Consider the following 20,996-nt stretch of genomic DNA (forward strand, 5'->3'; position numbering starts at 1 on the left):
GTCATCTGAAAGGAAAACAGGCTTTCTTTAAAAATGGCAAAGGACACATGCAGCCTGTCTTTTTTCCATTTTCTCTCATCCTCGGTACAAAGCCCACATAAGGGCAAGGAAAAACTCACCCCAGTATGTGACAGCTGCAGCATAAATTATTATTTATAAATTTCAACATTTACAAAAAGTTGAGAAATAATCATCAATCAATCAATGTTTATTTATATAGCCCTAAATCACAAGTGTCTCAAAGGGCTGCACAAGCCACAACGACAATAATCAAAATAAGTACAAAAACAGTACAAAACACCGCCACTGGGTTGTAAAATCAAACAAGGCTGAGATGTTGAACCCATTAACTAATAATAACAAATAGGTGTCGTTGTTTTTCACGGTTTTACCAACTAGTAAAACATCAAAGTTCCAAAGCGCCGTTTTAAAAACATGCGGCGATTGCGTATAAATCAAAGAGCGCATGCGCGGCCTTGTTGACGTGACTAGGGGGTGGAGTCGGAAAAAACGTCACTTCCGGGATCTGCATCTGACGTGTCTAAAAAGTGTTTCACGCTACAGAGGTGGCTCCAACTCGTGGGGGGGTTTACTTTCTATTTAAGTATTTTGGTGAGTTATGACACGAATTATACGATGGAAATGACGTTTTGTGGCTGTTTTTTTTTGGTCGGTTCTCGTTGTATTCGATCGGCCTTTTTTTTCTTCTTCTAACGCTTGTGCTTGCCAACGCAGGTTTACGTGGTGTCAAGATGCTAGATTTCTTCACCATCTTCAGCAAAGGGGGCATAGTGTTGTGGTGCTTTCAGGGAACCGGCGTGACGGAGTCCTTCACCGGGCCTGTCAACGCCCTGATCCGCTCCGTCATCCTTCAGGTGAGCCTCGGTGTTAAAAGTGGAGCCCTTTGTTTTTAATCTGTTGCGAGCTAACGATGCTAATGCTAACAGGTAGCAGCACACGTAGGCGTACTGTGACGTTATTGTTATTCACGGTTGTCACGTGATCCTCCAAACGTCCCTATTGGGAACTTAAATATTACATTTTGTTAGCTCTTGTTATTGAATTTATACATGTTCTCGTGTTTTTCTGCTGCTGATTGATTGATTGAAACTTTTATTAGTAGATTGCACAGTGAAGTACATATTCCGTACAATTGACCACTAAATGGTAACACCCGAATAAGTTTTTCAACTTGTTTAAGTCGGGGTCCACTTAAATTTATTCATGATACAGATATATACTATTTTCATAATACAGGTTTGGTTGGTATCAACATTTCAGTCATCAACAATTGCATCATCAGAGAAATTGACATTGGAACAGTGTAGGACTGACTTGGTAGGATATGTACAGCAAGTAGTGGACAGAGAGAGAGAGGGATCAGAAATTTTAAGAAAAAGTGTCTACAATTGATTATTTACATTCGATTATTTACAATCCAAAGAGGTATGATGAGGAATGGAGGGTGTTAGTTTAGGGTTGAAGTTGCCTGGAGGTGTTCTTTTAGTGCAGTTTTGAAGGAGGATAGAGATGCCCTTACTTTTACACCTGTTGGGAGTGCATTCCATATTGATGTGGCATAGAAAGAGTTAAGAGTTAAGACCTTTGTTAGATCGGAATCTGGGTTTAACGTGGTTAGTGGAGCTCACCCTAGTGTTGTGGTTATGGCGGTCATTTACGTTAAGGAAGTAGTTTGACATGTACTTTGGTATCAGGGAGGTATAGCTGATTTTATAGACGAGGCTCAGTGCAAGTTGTTTTACTCTGTCCTCCACCCTGAGCCAGCCCACTTTGATGGGTTTAATCTATTTATCTGTACTTGTTTGTTTACAAAGTTAAGGCAGTCATAAGTTGGTTTTATGTTTCTTTTAACGCTTGCATAACCTTTCAGAATGCTGCTAATTAGAGATGTCCGATAATATCGGACTGCCGATATTATCGGCGATAAATGCTTTAAAATGTAATATCGGAAATTATCGCTATCGGTTTCAAAAAGTTGATTGGCAACACTAAATTGGCCCTGTGTGGATGTGAGTGTGAATGTTGTCTGTCTATCTGTGTTGGCCCTGCGATGAGGTGGCGACTTGTCCAGGGTGTACCCCGCCTTCCGCCCGATTGTAGCTGAGATAGGCTCCAGCGCCCCCGCGACCCCAAAGGGAATAAGCGGTAGAAAATGGATGGATGGATGGATGGATGGTTTCAAAAAGTAAAATTTATGACTTTTTAAAACGCTGCTGTACGGAGTGGTACACAGACGTAGGAAGAAGTACAGAGCGCCAATAAATCTTAAAGGCACTGCTTTTGCGTGCAGGCCCAATCACATAATATCTACGGCTTTTCAAACACACAAGTGAATGCAAGGCATACTTGGTCAACAGCCATACAGGTCACACTGAGGGTGGCCGTATAAACAACTTTAACACTGTTACAAATATGCGCCACACTGTGAACCCACACCAAACAAGAATGACAAACACATTTCTGGAGAACATCTGCACCGTAACTCAACATAAACACAACAGAACAAATACCCAGAACCCCTTGCAGCACTAACTTTTCCGGGACGCTACAATATACACCCCCCCTCCCCACCTCAACCTCCCCATGCTCTCTCAGGGAGAGCATGTCCCAAATTTCAAGCTGCTGTTTTGAGGCATGTTAAAAAATATGGCAGTGTCATGTTGGCATTTTTTTCCATAACTTGAGTTGATTTATTTTGGGAAAACCTTGTTACATTGTTTAATGCATCCAGCGGGGCATCACAACAAAATTAGGCATAATAATGTGTTAATTCCACAACTGTATATATCGGTAACGGTTGATATCGGAATCGGTAATTAAGAGTTGGACAATATGGATATCGGCAAAAAAGCCATTATTGGACATCTCTACTGCTAATCCATCTTTTTTTTGCAACATGTTCCAGGAGAGAAGTGGGAATAACTCTTTCAACCACGAGGCCCTGAGTCTTAAGTATAAATTGGACAACGAGTTCGAGTTGATATTTGTGGTAAGTTTGTGGTAACTTTTCAAAAGTGAACAATCCATGATGTTCTTTTTTTGCCCGTGTTTCCGATTCAGGTGGGTTTTCAAAAGATCCTGACGCTGACCTACGTGGACAAGTTCATAGATGACGTCCAGCTGCACTTTAGGGACCGTTATAAAAATGAACTGGAGCAGAAGGGAGCCATGAAGCTTCTTAACAACAGCTTTGAATTTGATTATGACTTCAAAATGCTTCTTAGGTAAGAAGTAAGCATTTTACACACACCTCCACTTAAATCAGAATCAGAAATACTTTATTAATCCCTGAGGGGAAATTAAAATTTTCAGCACAATCCCATTCAAGAGGGCCCAGGTTTAGATTGATTTTTTTTTTCTCACCCCCCAAACCATCCCCTATTGTTTACCTGTATCTCACCTTTTTTGTAAGGGGCGCCGGAAGTTGGCAGACCCATCAGCGATCCTGTTCTGTCTCCTTGTAATGTTTGTCTGATCATGAATGGGATTGTGCTGAAGATATATATATATATATTTTTTAAAGTCTCAATAAATCAAATCTTATCTATAAAGCACTTTTCATACACAGGCATATGGCAACACAAGGTGATTTACACAAAAAAAAAAGAAAGTAAAGAAGAAAATATACACACACAACACTATTGACAATACAAAACAAAACATGGCATTGAGGGAAAAAACGTCACCTTTGAGGTGTCCACAGTGGAGAACTAACTAACTAAAATTGACTTTAATCCATCTTAAAAAAAATAATACAAAATATCTGTAAAAAATATATAATTAATAAAAACAATCTTAAGAGAAGATGAAACAGCGGAAGATGCATGTGCGAGCCAGTCTGCCCCCAAACAAGAAAAATAAAGAACTTCCTGACTACAACAATGGCGGACCCGCACAAATCCCTTTGGGTAAATTTATACCATATATGGATAATCCGCTCATGTCACACTTGGAAAAAAATGTCACCAAATTGAGCAAATTTGAAATGGCTTGTTTCCCAAAAGTGTGAAGTAAGGCAAGATTGTTTTATAAATATCTATGCCATTTTGCCACGGTTGGATTAAAAGTGTTCGGGACTAATGTTGATCCCAAATAAACAAGAGCAGGTACCAATAGGTAAGAAAAGTTAGTTTTGCATAATGGGGGCCCTTTAACTGTTAACATTTTGCCTATCGTTCACAATCATGAAAAATTTATTTCGTTTTTTTGTGTTCTAAATATTAAATACATGCGATCAAAAGTTTGCTTACAATGGAGCCTATGAGAGCCGTTCAATTCTGCCTATAGAGCAACTAAAACCATCCAAACACCTCCATAAGGGTTTTATGTACATGATATAAGTATATGTAGTCACAGTCACATTTACAATAACATTTAATATTTACGTATTATGATCATTTTAAGAATACGCGGCGCTTTAATTTAAAAAACGCATCACAAAGTTCATATATTCCCATTTAGGGAAAGAATGTCTCATAATCCTCGCGAATAGACAGGTGGAGGGAGCAGGGGGAACAAGCGCTTTTCGTGTAGTTCTCGCCAGTTGCAGGTCTAAAATGGCAGTCAAGTGTCCCAATATGTCGGATTACCTACTCAGCCATATACTTTCCAGGTGAGAGGCATGATTTATGATCTACAATAAACTTGCAGGGAAGCAGCAGACCACTCGATGTAAACATAAGGACAAAAGGAAGTAATTACATGGCCGCTATAAAGTTTGTCTGCGTTAGCGCTTTTAATAACAATATCACTATTATTTGGTTAATATTCAAGTCACAAAATGTAAATGGAGTATTTTTGGCCCTTTTTGAATGGTTATTTATCAGATTTTATGGGCTGAATAGTGGAGCTCCAATTGGCTCTGCTGTAAGTGAACTTTTATTTACGTTTATTCAATATTTAGAACGCATTAAAAAAAATCCATTTGTCGTCATGACTTTTATAATGATTGTGAACGATAGGAAAAATACCAAAAAAAGGGCAGTTCCCCTTTAACTACAGTGGAACTTCGATTTACAAAGTTAATTGGCTCTTGAACAGGCTTTGTAAATATAAATGTCCTTATATTCCTTTGTGAATAATGTTTTCCAGCCTGGACAAAAGTCCATATTTTAGTTAAGGTTTGTACACTTTAAAAACAATAGAAATCATTATATATACAGTACTGTATCTCAAACAAACACACCAAGGGGGTGATGGATCAAATTTACATTTACCGGTATTAAGAAAGTAAAAAAACAACTAGCTAAACTGTTCTCCTATGCAGTTCCCATGCCGACACGCACACACTGTCACCAACCCTGTAGTGTACCCACAGTTTGACATCACAAAACTTCTTAACTCTTAACAGTTACAATAAGTAGAAATAAAAAGAAAATCCACTTTACCTTGTTAGTTATTCTTCTTGGCGTAAACAGAAGGGCAGGGGGGTGGAGGCAGTGTCTGCAATGCTGTGGATACTTCCTAAACGTTTCAAACCACACATCGCTTGTCCATTGCTTTCTTTGGACTCATATTAAGTTAGCAAAACAAGAAAAATGCTTTATGAAGGCAAAAAAATACTTAAAAGGTGCACAAAGTAACGGACAGCACTGCTGTGCTGACTGAGCATTGGCGATTGATCAGCCAAGGCCATAATGGATGTGCTGCCGGGTACAAAATGGCTGTGCTGTGAGGCACACAATGAATGGGTGGATGAAATGTTCGTACACTGACAAGGTTTGTATACCAAAGCAGATTTTTTTTGTGGTTTATGAATCGATAAGTTTGTACATTGAGGGGTTTGTAAGTCGAGTCTCCACTGTATATTGTACTGAGCAGCCAGGACAGACCCATGTGGACTAATTTCGCTAGAAGCTCAATTTCTGGTTGTATGGTCATCACTTTTACCCCTTTGCAATCAATGGGAAAGGTTGACTAATATCGTTTTTAATCCAATGTATTTGATTGTAAAAGGCGTCATGCACATTTAAACTTTGAATATTTTCTAACAGAGAGGCAGAAGAGAGCGGCAAAGCTCGAAGCCCTGCCCCCATGCGGTCTTTTAAGGAGTCCGAGAAATCCCAAAAAACTGTGAAGTCAATGATCGAAACAAAAGGTGGGGACAAAGGAAAAGAACAAGGTAGCAAGAAGAGCAAACATACCAAAAAAGAAGGTAAGTGATGTTTAATATCCCCTTGTTGTTGTGTTTTTCACCAATTGATAAGTTTTAGAGGCGCCGCCACAATAATGTATTGGTAGTGTGCTTGCCAAAAACCATTTGAGGCTGGAATTTAGACAGTTTAAGTCCTTTTAGTACTTTAATGCGAATGAGCAGTGTGTGGCTCTAAGAAGTGCTATTGTGCACTTTATCCACTTTTTACAGAACTGTACTTGGCAAATGTAATAGGTGCCATACAGATGTGAAAGTAAAAACATTAGAATATTGTGTAAAAGTCAATTCATGTCAGCATTTCAACTTCAAATTTGAAACGAATATGTGATATAAACTCATTACATGCAAAGTGAGATTTGTCAAGCTTACTTGTTATAACTGATGATCATCATGGTTTACAGATTTTGAAAACCCAACATTTTCTGAAATTTTCAATTGAAGGTTTTTATAAACTTTAAGCCAATACATGGGGCGGTATAGCTCGGTTGGTAGAGTGGCCGTGTCAGCAACTTGAGGGTTCCAGGTTCGATCCCCGCTTCCGCCATTTTAGTCACTTCCGTTGTGTCCTTGGGCAAGACACTTTACCCACCTGCTCCCAGTGCCACCCACACTGGTTTAAATGTAACTTAGATATTGGGTTTTACTATGTAAAAGCGCTTTGAGTCACTAGAGAAAAGCGCTATATAAATATAATTCACTTCACTACATCAAAATTATATAAAAATAAGTCTTGAAATATTTTGAGTTGCATGTTATGAGCCCATGTCATATTAGTTTCACTTTGTAAATCTAATTGCACCACAGTCAACTGTTTTGAATGTTACCTGTGTCACATACGAGGCAACATTATTAGCTAACAGACAGGTATTTGGCAGGCTTGTTTTAAGATGTGTAGTGAAGCCTTTTTAAAAAATGTATTTTTTACAAAAACAAAGTGGTGGCGACATGTACGAGGTGGGGGTATCTAGCTATAGTAGGGGGTGGGTACGTTCACAAGCAAAGAGTTTCTTTTTTCATAAGGCATGAAAATATGACCGTCTGAGCGTCTCTTTTTCAACAGTTGAGTGAAAAAGCGAAGAAGATGATCGATGTCTCATAATCGGTGCTCATAAACACATATTACTTTTGGAGTGTCATTAAAGAGTCCATTTTAAGTGCGGAATACTTACCGGCTGTGTCCAATATCTCCTGTTTCAGCTCCCGCTGCAGATGTCGTGAAAGAAGGCAAAGCCCTGTCTTCTTCAGGCCAGAAGCTGGTTGAGAATGGCAACAGCGGCCTGACACCCGAAGAGATCATGCAGAAGAAGAGAGAAGAATTCTTCCGCAAGCGTACGGGGGCACCTCCTGAAAAAGTCAGGTTAGAGATGGTCATTGGATGGGTCAGTACATCAGTAGTTGGCAGTAGAGTTGGGCGATATAGACGATATACAGTAAATTATAGAAATATGGGCGATGGTAGAGTTTTTAATACTTTTGTTGTACCGTGATAATGCATGTTTATAACACATTCGAGCTTTGTCCCGCAAATTTGACAGGAACAAGCGAACAAACGCGTCCTCAATGCATTGATTGATTGAAACTTTTATTAGTAGATTGCACAGTACAATACATATTCCGTACAATTGACCACTAAATGGTAACACCCGAATAAGTTTTTCAACTTGCTTAAGTCGGGGTCCACGTAAATCAATTGATGGTAAATGCACTGCAGCATTTGCTTGCTAACGGCTAACATCCCACCACAGAACGAAGCCGCTTGTAAATCACTAATCCTTGCCTCCATTGCGGCGAGTAAACTACCGTAGTTTTCGGACTATAAGTCGCTCCGGAATATAAGTCGCACCGGCCGAAAATGCATAAAAAAAAAAAGGAAAAAACATAAGTCGCAGTGGAGTATAAGTCGTATTTTTGGGGGACATTTATTTGATAAAACCCAACACCAAGAATGGACATTTGAAAGGCAATTTAAAATAAATAAAGAATAGTGAACAACAGGCTGAATAAGTGTACGTTATATGACGCATAAATAACCAACTGAGAACGTGCCTGGTATGTTAACGTAACATATTATGGTAAGAGTCATTCAAATAACTATAACATATAGAACATGCTATACGTTTACCAAACAATCTGTCACTTCTAATCGCTAAATCCCATGAAATCTTATACGTCTAGTCTCTTACGTGAATGAGCTAAATAATATTATTTGATATTTTACGGTAATGTGTTAATAATTTCACACATACTGTAAGTCGCTCCTGAGTATAAGTCGCACCCCCGGCCAAACTATGAAAAAAACTGCGACTTATAGTCCGAAAAACACGGTACGTTTCTTATCTCGGATTTCCCCTGGACGCGAAATGGCGGCGGACTCTTTCCGTTCTTACTCAAGTCAATGTGTTCGTTTCCACCGCCTTCCAGCGTTAAATATACGCAGAGCTTCTATATTTGTCGGATGCCGCAACAAACCTGTTCAATTTAGCTCAAATCTGCTTGTGTTGAACAGGAAGTTTTGCACAAACACAATTTTTACTTTCAAAATAAAACAATCCGTTTCAAGGCAGATTGTATTTTACATTTTTAAACGTCCTATTGGGGGGGGGGCGACGGTCATGAAGTCAACTCGTCAAATGTTTTCAGATGTCATTTCACCTCGTTGACACAAATGGATAAGGAGATGCTACAATGAATTGATTAACGTGGACCCCAACTTAAAGAAGTTGAAAAACTTATTCGGGTGTTACCATTTAGTGGTCAATTGTATGGAATATGTACTGTACTGTGCAATCTACTAATAAAAGTTTCAATCAATCAATCAAAATGCTGATTTTGGAGGTCCGAAGTTAGAGAATAATACAGAGGCATATAACGGGCAGATATATGGGGGCCTGTGTCATATCCCAGCAATACGGGGAGAAGAAAAAGCAGGGGAGAGGTTGTTGTGACACGCTCGCCAGGAATAATGTTACTGTTGTATTGTTGCTTGCTACTAAAAATACATTTGTTTTTCGAGGCAAAACTGTTGTCGGTGTTGCCGTTCAGCACCTGGACCGAGATTATTTGCTTCTGCTCCTCTGTAAGGACAGAATAAACAGTGTGTGGTTCGCTTTATTACAACATCCCTGGGACATGCTTACGCGCGCATTCGCAAAATCTTGTAAAAGTCTGCGCTATTTCGCTGTAGGACAGAGCCGCAACAGATGAGCGCTGGTGATTGCCGGACTGTGGATGGCGGCGCTGTTCCGGGGTGGTTTCGTTCAGCAGCTGTTCCGCATCCAGTGGAAGGCCGGGGTTACAAGCATCGTCACTTGAGGACAAGTGACGATGCTAAACATGCTAACTGCAAAGCTAGAGCTCTTTTAGTAGGTGGGCACATCGATACAAATGACTAACTATACCAAGTATAGTATCGGTCTATGGTTAGACAATACTTTTTCATTGTCAAGAAATCTTTTGTCGTTTTTATTGTTTACTAGAGGCGTGAATCTTTGGGCACCTCATGATTTGATCTGATTCTGATTCTTGGGGTAACGATTAAATTCAGAATCGATTCTTGATTCAAACCGATTCTCGCAATGTATTTGGTATAATAATTACAATTAAACTTTTTTAAAATAGGTTACAAATCTTCTTTTGAAAATCATGAATCAATTTACAATCGTAATAAATAAGAATCACGATTCGGATGGAAATCTTTTTTTTTTTGAGCACCCATATGGTTTACAGACTTAGGCGATGGTCACTGGACACAGGAGGACTTTAAGTACAGACTAAAGGATTTAAATCAGAGCAAATAGTATGAAGAAAATTGAAATATTTAATATATTGTTATGATAATGTATATAATAATGGAGCGGAGTTGCGCAGATGGTAGAGCAACCTTGCTCCCAGTGCCGCTCACACTGGTGTATGAATGTGAACGAATGTTTGGTGGTGGTCGGAGGGGCCGTAGGCGCACTGTCAGTCAACCCCAGGGCAGCTGTGGCTACAAATGTAGCTTACCACCATCAAGGTGTGAAAGTGGAGGGAATGAATAATAGGTTCTCAGTTGTCTGTGAAGCGCTTTGAGTGTCTAGAAAAGGCTATATAAATCTAATGCATTATTATTAACAATCATTGATTTTGAAAATTGTAAGTTTAAAATCTGTTTACCCAAATTTTAGTATGACCGAAAACTTAACACAATTATATATAGTTTTAGGTCATATCGCCCATCCTTAGTTGGCAGTCTTGCATTATGTAGTGCGTAATATTTCTCTGACGTTGTTATCTTACTCCTAGTAAGTCTCCAAAGCCTCAGAAGCCCAAGGAGAAAAAGGGGCGTGTTTGGGAAATGGGTGGTAGCAGCACCAAGGACCTGGACTATAGTGATAGGAATGGAGACTGTTCTAATGGCGGTGACCAAAACCAGGATGCACTAATTGACCCTGTACGTAAGGACAAACATACACCACACGACTTGTTTGGAGTTCAACAGTCATCATGGGATATCTACATGGCTTTTAGGGAATGCAGCTAAGCCCCATGAAGGGGGACTTGCTCTCTGTGGAATGTGATTCCAGTGAGGAAGAAGAGATGGAGGAGGAGGAGGAAGAAGAGAAGGAGAGAGTGTCTGTAAATGACACAATCAAAACAAGGTACGCAATGTACTGACTTGCTTTTTAACCCTCTGGGGATTATTTAATTTTACAGCCATAGAGTCGCTCCAGGGCAAAAAAAGTACTTGGGGAGTTTAGAGTATACAAAACATGTTCGGATTCATATTTGTTTTCTACTTTTTTGCTAAATTCTCTATATCATCTTCAGTCTTAAATAAAAAATAGTGAACATGTCATGTCTTTTGAATGCCCAGTTGAGTTATTTTTATTTTTATTTTGAAAGATTTAAATAAAATGAGTTATCCATATAGTGAATGTTAAAGGGTTAGGGTACTGAGGGAAAAATCTGGCCTAAATATACATATTAAAATATGGACTACCATTACAACTAATTTGTTTTGACTGTCCAGTCATTACACAAAATAACCATGCATTTTCGAATTTCAGAGTTTTATTTTGGATAAAAAGAGTACACTTTGTCATATTTACTGTCAAGAATTAGATGGGACCATTTTGGTTAGGTGTTTGTTACGGGACCCCAATGTTATGCAAATAAAATACAAAAAACCTGACATAATTGGATCAAATGGGGCATTCAAAGGGTTAAAGAAAAAAAAAAAAAGACATGTTTGCTATTTTATTTAGGACTGAAGTTGATTGAGAGATTTTAGAAAAAAATACTCTTAGGACTTTTTCACACTATAGCTATAAAATTAGTTTCAAGTGTATTGTTGATATATTAAAGTATTTGGAATGAAAGTTATGGCCAAAAATAGAGCAGAAATCTACCTCAAAGGGCCAAAATGTCTGAAACATACACAGGTTTGAGTTAACACAAACATCTTTACAAAAGATAATTTTTGAATTATTTTCAGCTCCAAAAAGAGTGGCGGTTTTGGGGGCATGTTCGGGATGCTGAAGGGCTTGGTGGGCTCCAAGAGCTTGAGCCTGGAGGACATGGAGCCCGTTTTAGAGAAGATGAGGGAGCACCTCATTGGTATGACATGGAGGCCGACTTCCTCCCATCATGCTTATTCACTCGTCATGCAAGCTTGCATGCTGAACAATATATGTGTTTGCAGCTAAGAATGTAGCAACCGACATCGCCGCTCAACTTTGTGACTCTGTTGCCAAAAAACTGGAAGGCAAAGTCATGGGCACATTCACCAGTCAGTTAACTTTAACCTACTTCAGTTACTTACACAGCAACATTTACCGTATTACATATTTCATTCATAAATATGTCCATCTGCTTCCATAGCTGTTGCCTCGACAGTAAAGCAGGCGCTGCAGGAGTCGCTGGTGCAGATCCTGCAGCCCAAACGCAGGGTGGACATTTTGAGAGACGTCATGGAGGCGCAGAGCCAGAGAAGACCCTTTGTCATCACCTTTTGTGGTGTCAACGGGGTCGGAAAGTCCACCAATTTGGCAAAGGTACACCCTCCTTTCGTACGCTGCCTGTAAGCGCAGTCCTGCTTCTTTTGGCCGTGAGTACAGTACATTTACGCAATCTAATCAGATGCAGAGATGTGTGGAAGGTTTAACACTTGAGACACATTTGATTTTTACTGGTCGTACAGAGGCTCCATCTAGTGGTAAAAAAACGGACAGCAGGGATCTTGCTTCAAATATTATACTTTGCCACATTGCAGATTTTTTTTTATGTTTTACATTTTTGTAAAGCATATTGTACAGTTTTTTGGTCCCAAATGAAACATTTTTATGCATAAAAATGCTTCATTTGGGACCAAACAACAAAATGGACTAAAAATATAAAAACTACCGGTACAGTAGTATTGACCAATAGGGGAGACCAAACCAATCAGAGTGCCATGTTTGATTCAAGGCACTTTTGAATTGTGATTAATCACAGTAAATTAACTGCTTACATGATTTTAATTAACTTAATACATTTTGACACAAATGAAATTTCATTGTCAGAATATCATACACAATCATTTTTTTTTTTACTAATTATATAAGTTAAAGTTAAAGTACCAATGATTGTCACACACACACTAGGTGTGGTGAAATTTGTCCTCTGCATTTGACCCATCCCCTTGTTCCCCCCCTGGGAGGTGAGGGGAGCAGTAGACAGCAGCGGTGCCGCGCCCGGGAATAATTTTTGGTGATTTAACCCCCAATTCCAACCCTTGATGCTGAGTGCCAAGCAGAGAGGTAATGGGTCACATTTTTATAGTCTTTGGTATGACTCGGCCGGGGTTTGAACTCACAACCTACCGATCTCAGGACGGGCACTCTAACCACAAGGCCACTGTGGTTAGAGTGTAGTTTATTTGCTCAAAACTTAGTAACGGTTCTAGCTGAAGTCCATTCGGGGGTTGTATTTTGAAAGGAAATTTGCCGTGCAGTCATCCTTGGACTGGCGTACGCAATAAACTGATCACAGACCATATCACAACCAATGGCGCTTTTCAGGTAACCATCTGCAGTTAGAGTAAAGAAAGATGGGAAAATTGGGTGTTTTTTGTGATTAATTACGTGTGTTAACTTGTTAAATTTGAAAACCCTAATATATACAGTACAGGCCAAAAGTTTGGACAACTTATCATTCAATAAGTCTTCTTTATTTTCATGACTAATTACATTGTAGATTGTCACTGAAGGCATCAAAACTATGAATGAACACATGTGGACAAAAAAAGGTAAAATAACTGAAAACGTGTATTATATTCTAGTTTCTTCAAAATAGCCACCCTTTGCTCTGATTACTTTTTCGCACACTCTTGGCATTCTCTCGGTGTGCTTCAAGAGGTAGTCACCTGTAATGGTTTTCACTTCACAGGTGTGCTTGAAGCTCATTGAGAGAATGCCAAGAGTGTGCAAAGCAGTAATCAGAGCAAAGGGTAGTTATTTTGAAGAAACTGGAATATAAAACATGTTTTCAGTTATTTCACCTTTTTTTGTTAAGTACATAACTCCACATGTTCGTTCATAGTTTTGATGCCTTCAGTGACAATCTACAATGTAAATAGTCATGAAAATAAAGAAAACATTGAATGAAGAGAAGGTGTGTCCAAACTATTGGCCATTTAAAACCCATCCTCGCAGTCGAGATAATATGTATTGGATATGCCTTGGTGTAAATGTTGCTCCACAGTCACATTTACAACCCATTTTCTGAATATAACGGTACGGGTATGTAGGCGTTCCCTTTAGATAGCAAATGAAACCCTCCACAACGCCTCAATGGGACCAAAATAGGCCTTAGGAGAAAGTATTTACTTTGTTTATGTCCTATTCTAACATTGTCGCAATCACAAACACAATGCAATTTTATAGATTTTTTTTTTTTTTTTAAACTCTGGCAAAATTTCCGACTGCTACCCTTCAAACTAAACAAATATATCCATCACCTCCCAGGGGGTGATCAAGGGTGATGGGTCAAATGCAGAGAATAATCTCGCCACACCTAGTGTGTGTGTGACAATCATTGGTACTTTAACTTTAACTTTAATAAGGAACACTTGTAATGCCTATTTTGGACCCTAGGGGTGTTAGCATGAGCAGTGTGTAAAAAGAGAGGCCAACTAAACTAAAAACAGGCACCATGACTGCTACCAAGGACGTGTGCGACTGTGCCCGGATACATTCAATTGCTATCGTTTGGTTGTTAGTTTTTCTGACAAAATATGTCGATAAATAGTTCTAAACATATTCCAGCTCATAAACTTACAATAAAACATGGTTTTATTTCGTGAAAGTACAATTTTGCGGCCGTATTTGACGCACACCGCTGCTACATTCCTGCAGTGTTTTTTGACCAGGCAAACACGCACCCGATATATATAGAATACACAGAATGACCAAAAAAAAAAAAACGTATCCCCCTCATTTTGCCAAAATCTTCATTAGCTTTGGACCAACAATCACAGAGAAATTGTTACTTTTGTGTGAAGTATGTATTATTCTAAGTGAATAAGTGTACTTTTGTACTTATTTCCCCATCTGCACAATAATTTCGCTATGGTAACACTGGTCACCAGTAAAAAATATGAAGGGATTTTTGGTCCAGAACCTATTTTGCTTTATTCCATCATTATTGACATATTTCTTGATAATTTGTTGTATATTTTTCATGAGATTTCCAGTTAATCTTTCATCCATTATTAAGTCTGTCTGTGTTAGCCCTGCGATGAGGTGGCGACTTATCCAGGGTGTACCCCGCCTTCTGCCCGAATGCAGCTGGGATAGGCTCCAGTCCCCTCCACAACCCCGAGGGTCAAGCAGTAGAAATTGGATGGATGGATTACACCCAAAATTAGTTGTTTTTTTACCCTTTCAATGTCTGTCTATTTGTAGTGTTTAACTTGCTCTTCTGTTACCGATTTGCATTATTTGAGCTTTACCGAGATTCAAAGATAGTCTGGTTTTGTCAAACCATATCTTTAATTCATTTATTTCCTCTAATTTTTTTTTCTTCATTTCTTTCTGTTATATGTATAAGCTTCATTTTGGTGATTTAACCCCCAATTCCAACCCTTGATGCTGAGTGCCAAGCAGGGAGGTAATGGTAATATAAACAACAATAATAAACAGTTAATTTACAACCACTTCTGGGTCTTGTGTGGTAGTATATGTTTATGTTAGAAGTAAGCATGATTGTACGGTTTATGTTTGCGTTTTTGTTGTTACGAAGCAAAACATGTCTAGATTCTAACAAAATTCCATACATGTTATATAACCACACCTGTCCAGATCTCTTTCTGGCTGGTGGAGAACGGCTTCACGGTGCTGATCGCCGCCTGCGACACGTTCCGCGCCGGGGCGGTGGAGCAGCTGCGCACGCATCAGCGCCGCCTGAACTCCCTGCATCCTCCGGAGCGGCATGGAGGACGAGCCATGGTCCAGCTCTATGAGAAGGGCTATGGGAAGGACGCCGCCGGAATCGCAATGGAGGCCATCGCTTACGGTAATAGAAAACAAACATTGTCAGACTTATTAGTAAGCCATCCTAACGTACACCAAACTCACGTTGGCTCGTTGTTCATCCTCAGCGCGTAATCAGGCTTTCGATGTGGTGCTGGTGGACACTGCCGGGCGTATGCAGGACAACGCCCCCCTTATGACAGCCCTGGCTAAGCTCATCGCGGTCAACATGCCAGACCTCGTCCTGTTTGTCGGGGAGGCTCTTGTGGGCAACGAGGCAGTCGATCAACTGGTAAAACCATTCAGACATAAATAGAAAAGTCAGTGTTTTACTTGTATTTTGTCACGGGGTCCACCGGAGGGCAGTGTTGTCCCACGAGTTGAGATAAAAATGGTACATACTAACCTCTTTATTGGGTCATCAGGTCAAGTTTAACCAGGCTTTGGCAGACCACTCCATGTCTGACAAGCCTCGTCTCATTGATGGAATCGTCCTCACCAAGTTTGACACCATAGATGACAAGGTATTTCATATCAATTTTGTTTTCACCGTCGACAACTCAACGCATCATTTTTCTGCCTCCCTCTAAAAGGTGGGTGCTGCTATCTCCATGACTTACACCACAGGCCAGCCTATTGTGTTCGTGGGCACCGGGCAGACCTACAACGACCTGCGTAGTCTCAACGCCCGCGCCGTGGTTAGCGCCCTGATGAAAGCTTAAAACAACAACAAAGGCTGCATGTCAATGGTGTTTGTCGGTGGTTGTACCGATCAATACCAGTCTGCCACGCTGCCTGCCTGCGCTTCTCGCCCTCCTCGCCACCTTCTTGCGGTTAATCTAAGGAGTGTCCCGTCTCATTGCTCAGGACATTATTCTGGATGATCCAGAGGAGCTTTTTTTTTTTTGTTGTTACTTTTTCTCTTTGGGCCAAAATCAAAGTACCTCATCTTCGTTTTGACATACTGTAGCTGACTAATGGATCTCGGGTTTATTCAGTAGGAACTACAAACTAAATGTCAGTTGTCCCTTATTGGTGGAAATAAATATAAAAAGGTCAGGTTGACAGCAGCTGTCTGAGCAAAGCTTAGTGACCATAGTGCCTATTTGTCTCCTGTCGTCATAGTTACCTTTCACAACGCGCGGCGTGATCCATCAAGGACACATGGAACTAATCCTACTCAAGAGGAAAAGACGGGATTGGGTTTAAATGCACACAAGTTTACATTTAAACCGGTTGAAATCAGAACCTGAAAGGTGACTCGACTAATTTTAGTTGATACTTTTTTTTTTTTTTTTTTTTTATAAAGGAATGATTATTTATGTATCAAACATCTCCGCCCCTCTACCCCATTTAGTTGTGGTAATGCAATATGAAAGAATAAAGTTAATTTATAAGAATGTAAACATTTCTAAATAAAGCTGCTGTGTCAAAGGAAGTCTGTGATATCTGTATATAAATCAGAACAGCACAAAAAAAAAGTGGGATACCAAAAGCTTTATTTTTGAAAATAGTACGTATAAATACCATACCACAAACACATGCAAGAATTTTGAAATACAAAAAAAAAAAATTTGTGGATGAGTGGCAAATAGGGTTGCTACCTGCAGGAATCTGCCCTGCAATAGAATGTGTAACGTGTTGCAAATGTGTCGTCGTGACATAATTAACGAGGCTGATCCTCCACACTGTACAAGTTGTGCTGTGCACGTGTGTGCCAGGCAGGACCCAGCTTGAAGAACGCATGAGTACCCAGTCACAAAAACATGAGAGAGCAGGTGTGGCAGGCAAATTCATGTATTTCATCATCCACATGCCTCTCTCTACACAATGTGACGACTCACCTGATCATTATCATTCTGTATTTCTACTGAATTTCCCTTTTAAATAAGTAAAAAAAAACAAAAAAAAAACAGACATGTTCCACAAAACCAGCAACTATACTTGCAGTAGACTGATCCCCTGTCAGAGGGAAATATCTGACACTGATCCCGACTGAGCGCCTGTCAAGAATAAAGGTCTGTGGCAAAAAGAGAAAGTGGAGTCAACATTAAAACAAAATCAGCTTTGAACCGTGAAGCCCACTTCCACGCGTGCTAGAACGCAAAGTCAGCTGAAACAAACAAACAAAAAAAAGAAGCAAGAACAGGTCAACATGTGACCTTCAAGGATACAAAATGTGCTCTACCAACATGCAGTAAGACAACATTGAGACATGTCTGCTTAAGTGGCCACACAGCTGAGGAAGAAGCATTCATTCCTAACCTTGAAGGAGGTTTTTCTGAGTGGTAAACCCGTTCTGCTGCTCGCCACCGTTTTGTGAGGGACACCCTGAAAACACAAAGAAAGTTTATAAATACATGCTGACCCATGAGAAAATGGGATTGAAGCAAGCCTTTTTCCAAAAAATCATTGGGATTATAACCAAGTGAAAGTATCAAGTTTAATACTTGGATACATTTTATGACACTAAATAATGTTTCTTACATAAACTGTCCAAATTAAAGTGCAAATGAAAATACAGCTTCATCACTTTAGTCGTAAATTTTGCCCTTAAACTTCTCTACGACTTTTGCTTCGGACTTCTTCTGTTTGTCTGATTAAATGTTGCCCTTAAACTTCTCTTCGGACTTCTTCTGTTTGTCTGATGTTGTCATTACTGCCACAAGTGGGGGAAACGTGTATTACAAGTGAGTACAACAGCTGAGAAACAAGATATTTTTGGGTGGCCCTCTAGCAAGCGCTCACAGCCCAAAAATGGCCCAATGGTGAAGAAACACTGCTCTATAGGGTGTCCTGCTGTTTTTTAATGAACCTACAGTACTGCAAAAACACTAGTCAAATACCATTCATACAATCCTCTTATATGAATGGTATTTGACTAGTGTTTTTGCAGTACTGTAGGTTCATTAAAAAAACACAGCAGGACACCCTATAGAGCAGTGTTTCTTCACTGTTTTTTTATAAACCTACAGTGCTGCAAAAACACTATAGTCAAATACCATTCATATAAGAGGATTGTATGAATGGTATTTGACTAGTGTTTTTGCAGTACTGTAGGTTCATTAAAAAAACACAGCAAGACACCCTATAGAGCAGTGTTTCTTCACTGTTTTTTTATGAACCTACAGTACTGCAAAAACACTATAGTCAAATACCGTTCATATAAGAGGATTGTATGAATGGTATTTGACTATTGTCAAATACCATTCATTTATGAACATACAGTACTGCAAAAACACTATAGTCAAATACCATTCATATAAGAGGATTGTATGAATGGTATTTGACTAGTGTTTTTGCAGTACTGTACGTTCATTAAAAAAAACACAGCAGGACACCCTATAGAGCAGTGTTTTTTCACCATTGGGCCATTTTCATATAAGAGGATTGTAGAGCAGCACGGTGGGTTAGGAAATTGTGTTAGATGTAAATATAAACGGAATACAATGATTTGCAAATAATTTTCAACCCATATTCAGTTGAATATGCTACAAAGACAACATATTTGATGTTCAAACTCAAACATTTTTTTTTGTTTGCAAATAATCATTAGCTTTAGAATTTGATGCCAGCAACACGTGACAAAGAAGTTGGGAAAGGTGGCAAGAAATACTGATAGTTGAGGAATGCTCATCAAACACTTATTTGGAACATCCCACAGATGAACAGGCAAATTAGGAACAGGTGGGTGCCATGATTGGGTATAAAAGTAGATTCCATGAAATGCTCAGTCATTCACAAACAAGGATGGGGCGAGGGTTACCACTTTGTCAACAAATGCGAAAGCAAATGGTTGAACAATTTAAGAAAAACCTTTCTCAACCAGCTATTGCAAGGTATTTAGGGATTTCACCATCTACGGTCCGTAATATCATCAAAGGGTTCAGAGAATCTGGAGAAATCACTGCACGTAAGCAACTAAGCCCGTGACCTTCGATCCCTCAGGCTGTACTGCATCAACAAGCGACATTAGTGTGTAAAGGATATCACCTCATTGTCTCAGGAACACTTCAGAAACCCACTGTCAGTAACTACAGTTGGTCGCTACATCTGTAAGTGCAAATTAAAACTCTCCTATGCAAGGCAAAAACCGTTTATCAACAACACCCAGAAACGCCGTCGGCTTCGCTGGGCCTGAGCTCATCTAAGATGGACTGATACAAAGTGGAAAAGTGTTCTGTGGTCTGACGAGTCCACATTTCAAATTGTTTTTGGAAACTGTGGACGTCGTGTCCTCCGGACCAAAGAGGAAAAGAACCATCCGGATTGTTATAGGCACAAAGTTGAAAAGCCAGAATCTGTGATGGTATGGGTAAGTTACACATCTGTGAAGGCGCCATTAATGCGGAAAGGTACATACAGGTTTTGGAGCAACATATGTTGCCATCCAAGCAATGTTACCATGGACACCCCTGCTTATTTCAGCAAGACAATGCCAAGCCACGTGTTACATCAACGTGGCTTCATAGTAAAAGAGTGCGGGTACTAGACTGGCCTGCCTGTAGTCCAGACATTATGAAGCCTAAAATACCACAACAGAGACCCTGGACTGTTGAACAACTTAAGCTGTACATCAAGCAAGAATGGGAAAGAATTCCACCTGAGAAGCTTAAAAAATGTGTCTCCTCAGTTCCCAAAGGTTTACTGAGTGTTGTTAAAAGGAAAGGCCATAAAACACAGTGGTGAACATGCCCTTTCACAACTACTTTGTCACGTGTTGCAGCCATGAAATTCTAAGTTAATTATTATTTGCAAAAAAAAAAAAAAAGTTTATGAGTTTGAACATCAAAAATCTTGTCTTTGTAGCATATTCAACTGAATATGGGTTGAAAGGGATTTGCAAATCATTGTATTCCGTTTATATTTACATCTAACACAATTTCCCAACTCATATGGAAACGGGGTTTGTGCAAGTCTAAAAAGTATACTTATATTTACAACCATGTCAAATAACCAAACACTTTGTATTCCTTGAAAATTTTACAACTCTGCTTGAAAAGTAAATTCCATAACTTTTTGAAACCTCTTAAGTAAGGATGGTAATCGAACATCGGTTCCCAAGTGTATCAATTCATTGGAATCGCTTGCCATTCTGTCAACCAAGACGTCATCACGCAATGTGCGAAGTGACGTCAGACAGCAACGTGGTGGCACGCAGGCGGAAGATAAAAATTCCGAAGTTTGCCAACATTTTACAAGAAAAGATTGCAACAGCGCTACTGTAATTCCAATTTTGCTATTTCATCGAAGAGGACAGACGAGAAAAATGCTGAAACATTTGAACATACAGCATGCAATAATTATAAATGAATGTTGCGTTATTGAACCGT

The 20,996-nt window shown here is 39.5% G+C and overlaps 2 protein-coding genes across 4 annotated transcripts in view; one reads left to right on the forward strand and one right to left on the reverse strand.

Moving 5' to 3' along the window:
- Nucleotides 1-488: 488 nt before the first annotated feature.
- On the forward strand, nucleotides 489-16,728 carry srpra (SRP receptor subunit alpha). Its single transcript, XM_061972718.1, has 15 exons — nucleotides 489-612; nucleotides 736-875; nucleotides 2,927-3,010; nucleotides 3,082-3,245; nucleotides 6,015-6,175; nucleotides 7,373-7,532; nucleotides 10,457-10,604; nucleotides 10,682-10,812; nucleotides 11,649-11,770; nucleotides 11,856-11,942; nucleotides 12,035-12,207; nucleotides 15,493-15,706; nucleotides 15,792-15,955; nucleotides 16,089-16,187; nucleotides 16,257-16,728. The coding sequence occupies exons 2-15, from the start codon at nucleotides 753-755 to the stop codon at nucleotides 16,383-16,385; spliced, it is 1,959 nt and encodes a 652-aa protein (XP_061828702.1). The 5' UTR covers nucleotides 489-612; nucleotides 736-752; the 3' UTR covers nucleotides 16,386-16,728.
- A 417-nt stretch (nucleotides 16,729-17,145) lies between these two features.
- The window catches only part of fam118b (family with sequence similarity 118 member B), a 32,019-nt gene continuing 28,168 nt past the window's right edge, over nucleotides 17,146-20,996 (reverse strand). For 2 of the 3 annotated variants that reach the window (XM_061972720.2, XM_061972719.2), the window contains exons 7-8: nucleotides 17,929-17,994; nucleotides 17,146-17,776 (exon numbers count right to left, since the gene is read on the reverse strand). In XM_061972720.2, the coding sequence (XP_061828704.1) occupies nucleotides 17,760-17,776; nucleotides 17,929-17,994 (83 nt within the window). In that variant the 3' untranslated portion in view covers nucleotides 17,146-17,759. The remainder of the gene's footprint in view (nucleotides 17,777-17,928; nucleotides 17,995-20,996) is intronic. The other variant, XM_061972721.2, reaches the window with a different exon arrangement.

The sequence above is a fragment of the Nerophis lumbriciformis genome, linkage group LG17, assembly GCF_033978685.3.
Source record: "Nerophis lumbriciformis linkage group LG17, RoL_Nlum_v2.1, whole genome shotgun sequence".
Taxonomy (NCBI): domain Eukaryota; kingdom Metazoa; phylum Chordata; class Actinopteri; order Syngnathiformes; family Syngnathidae; genus Nerophis; species Nerophis lumbriciformis.

Bases quoted from the DNA above. Each gene is read 5' to 3' on its own strand.
- srpra (XM_061972718.1), top strand. From the start codon at position 753: ATGCTAGATTTCTTCACCATCTTCAGCAAAGGGGGCATAGTGTTGTGG. The intron at 15,956-16,088 runs GTAAAACCATTC...TTGGGTCATCAG, and splicing joins ACGAGGCAGTCGATCAACTG to GTCAAGTTTAACCAGGCTTT. The intron at 16,188-16,256 runs GTATTTCATATC...TCCCTCTAAAAG, and splicing joins TTGACACCATAGATGACAAG to GTGGGTGCTGCTATCTCCAT.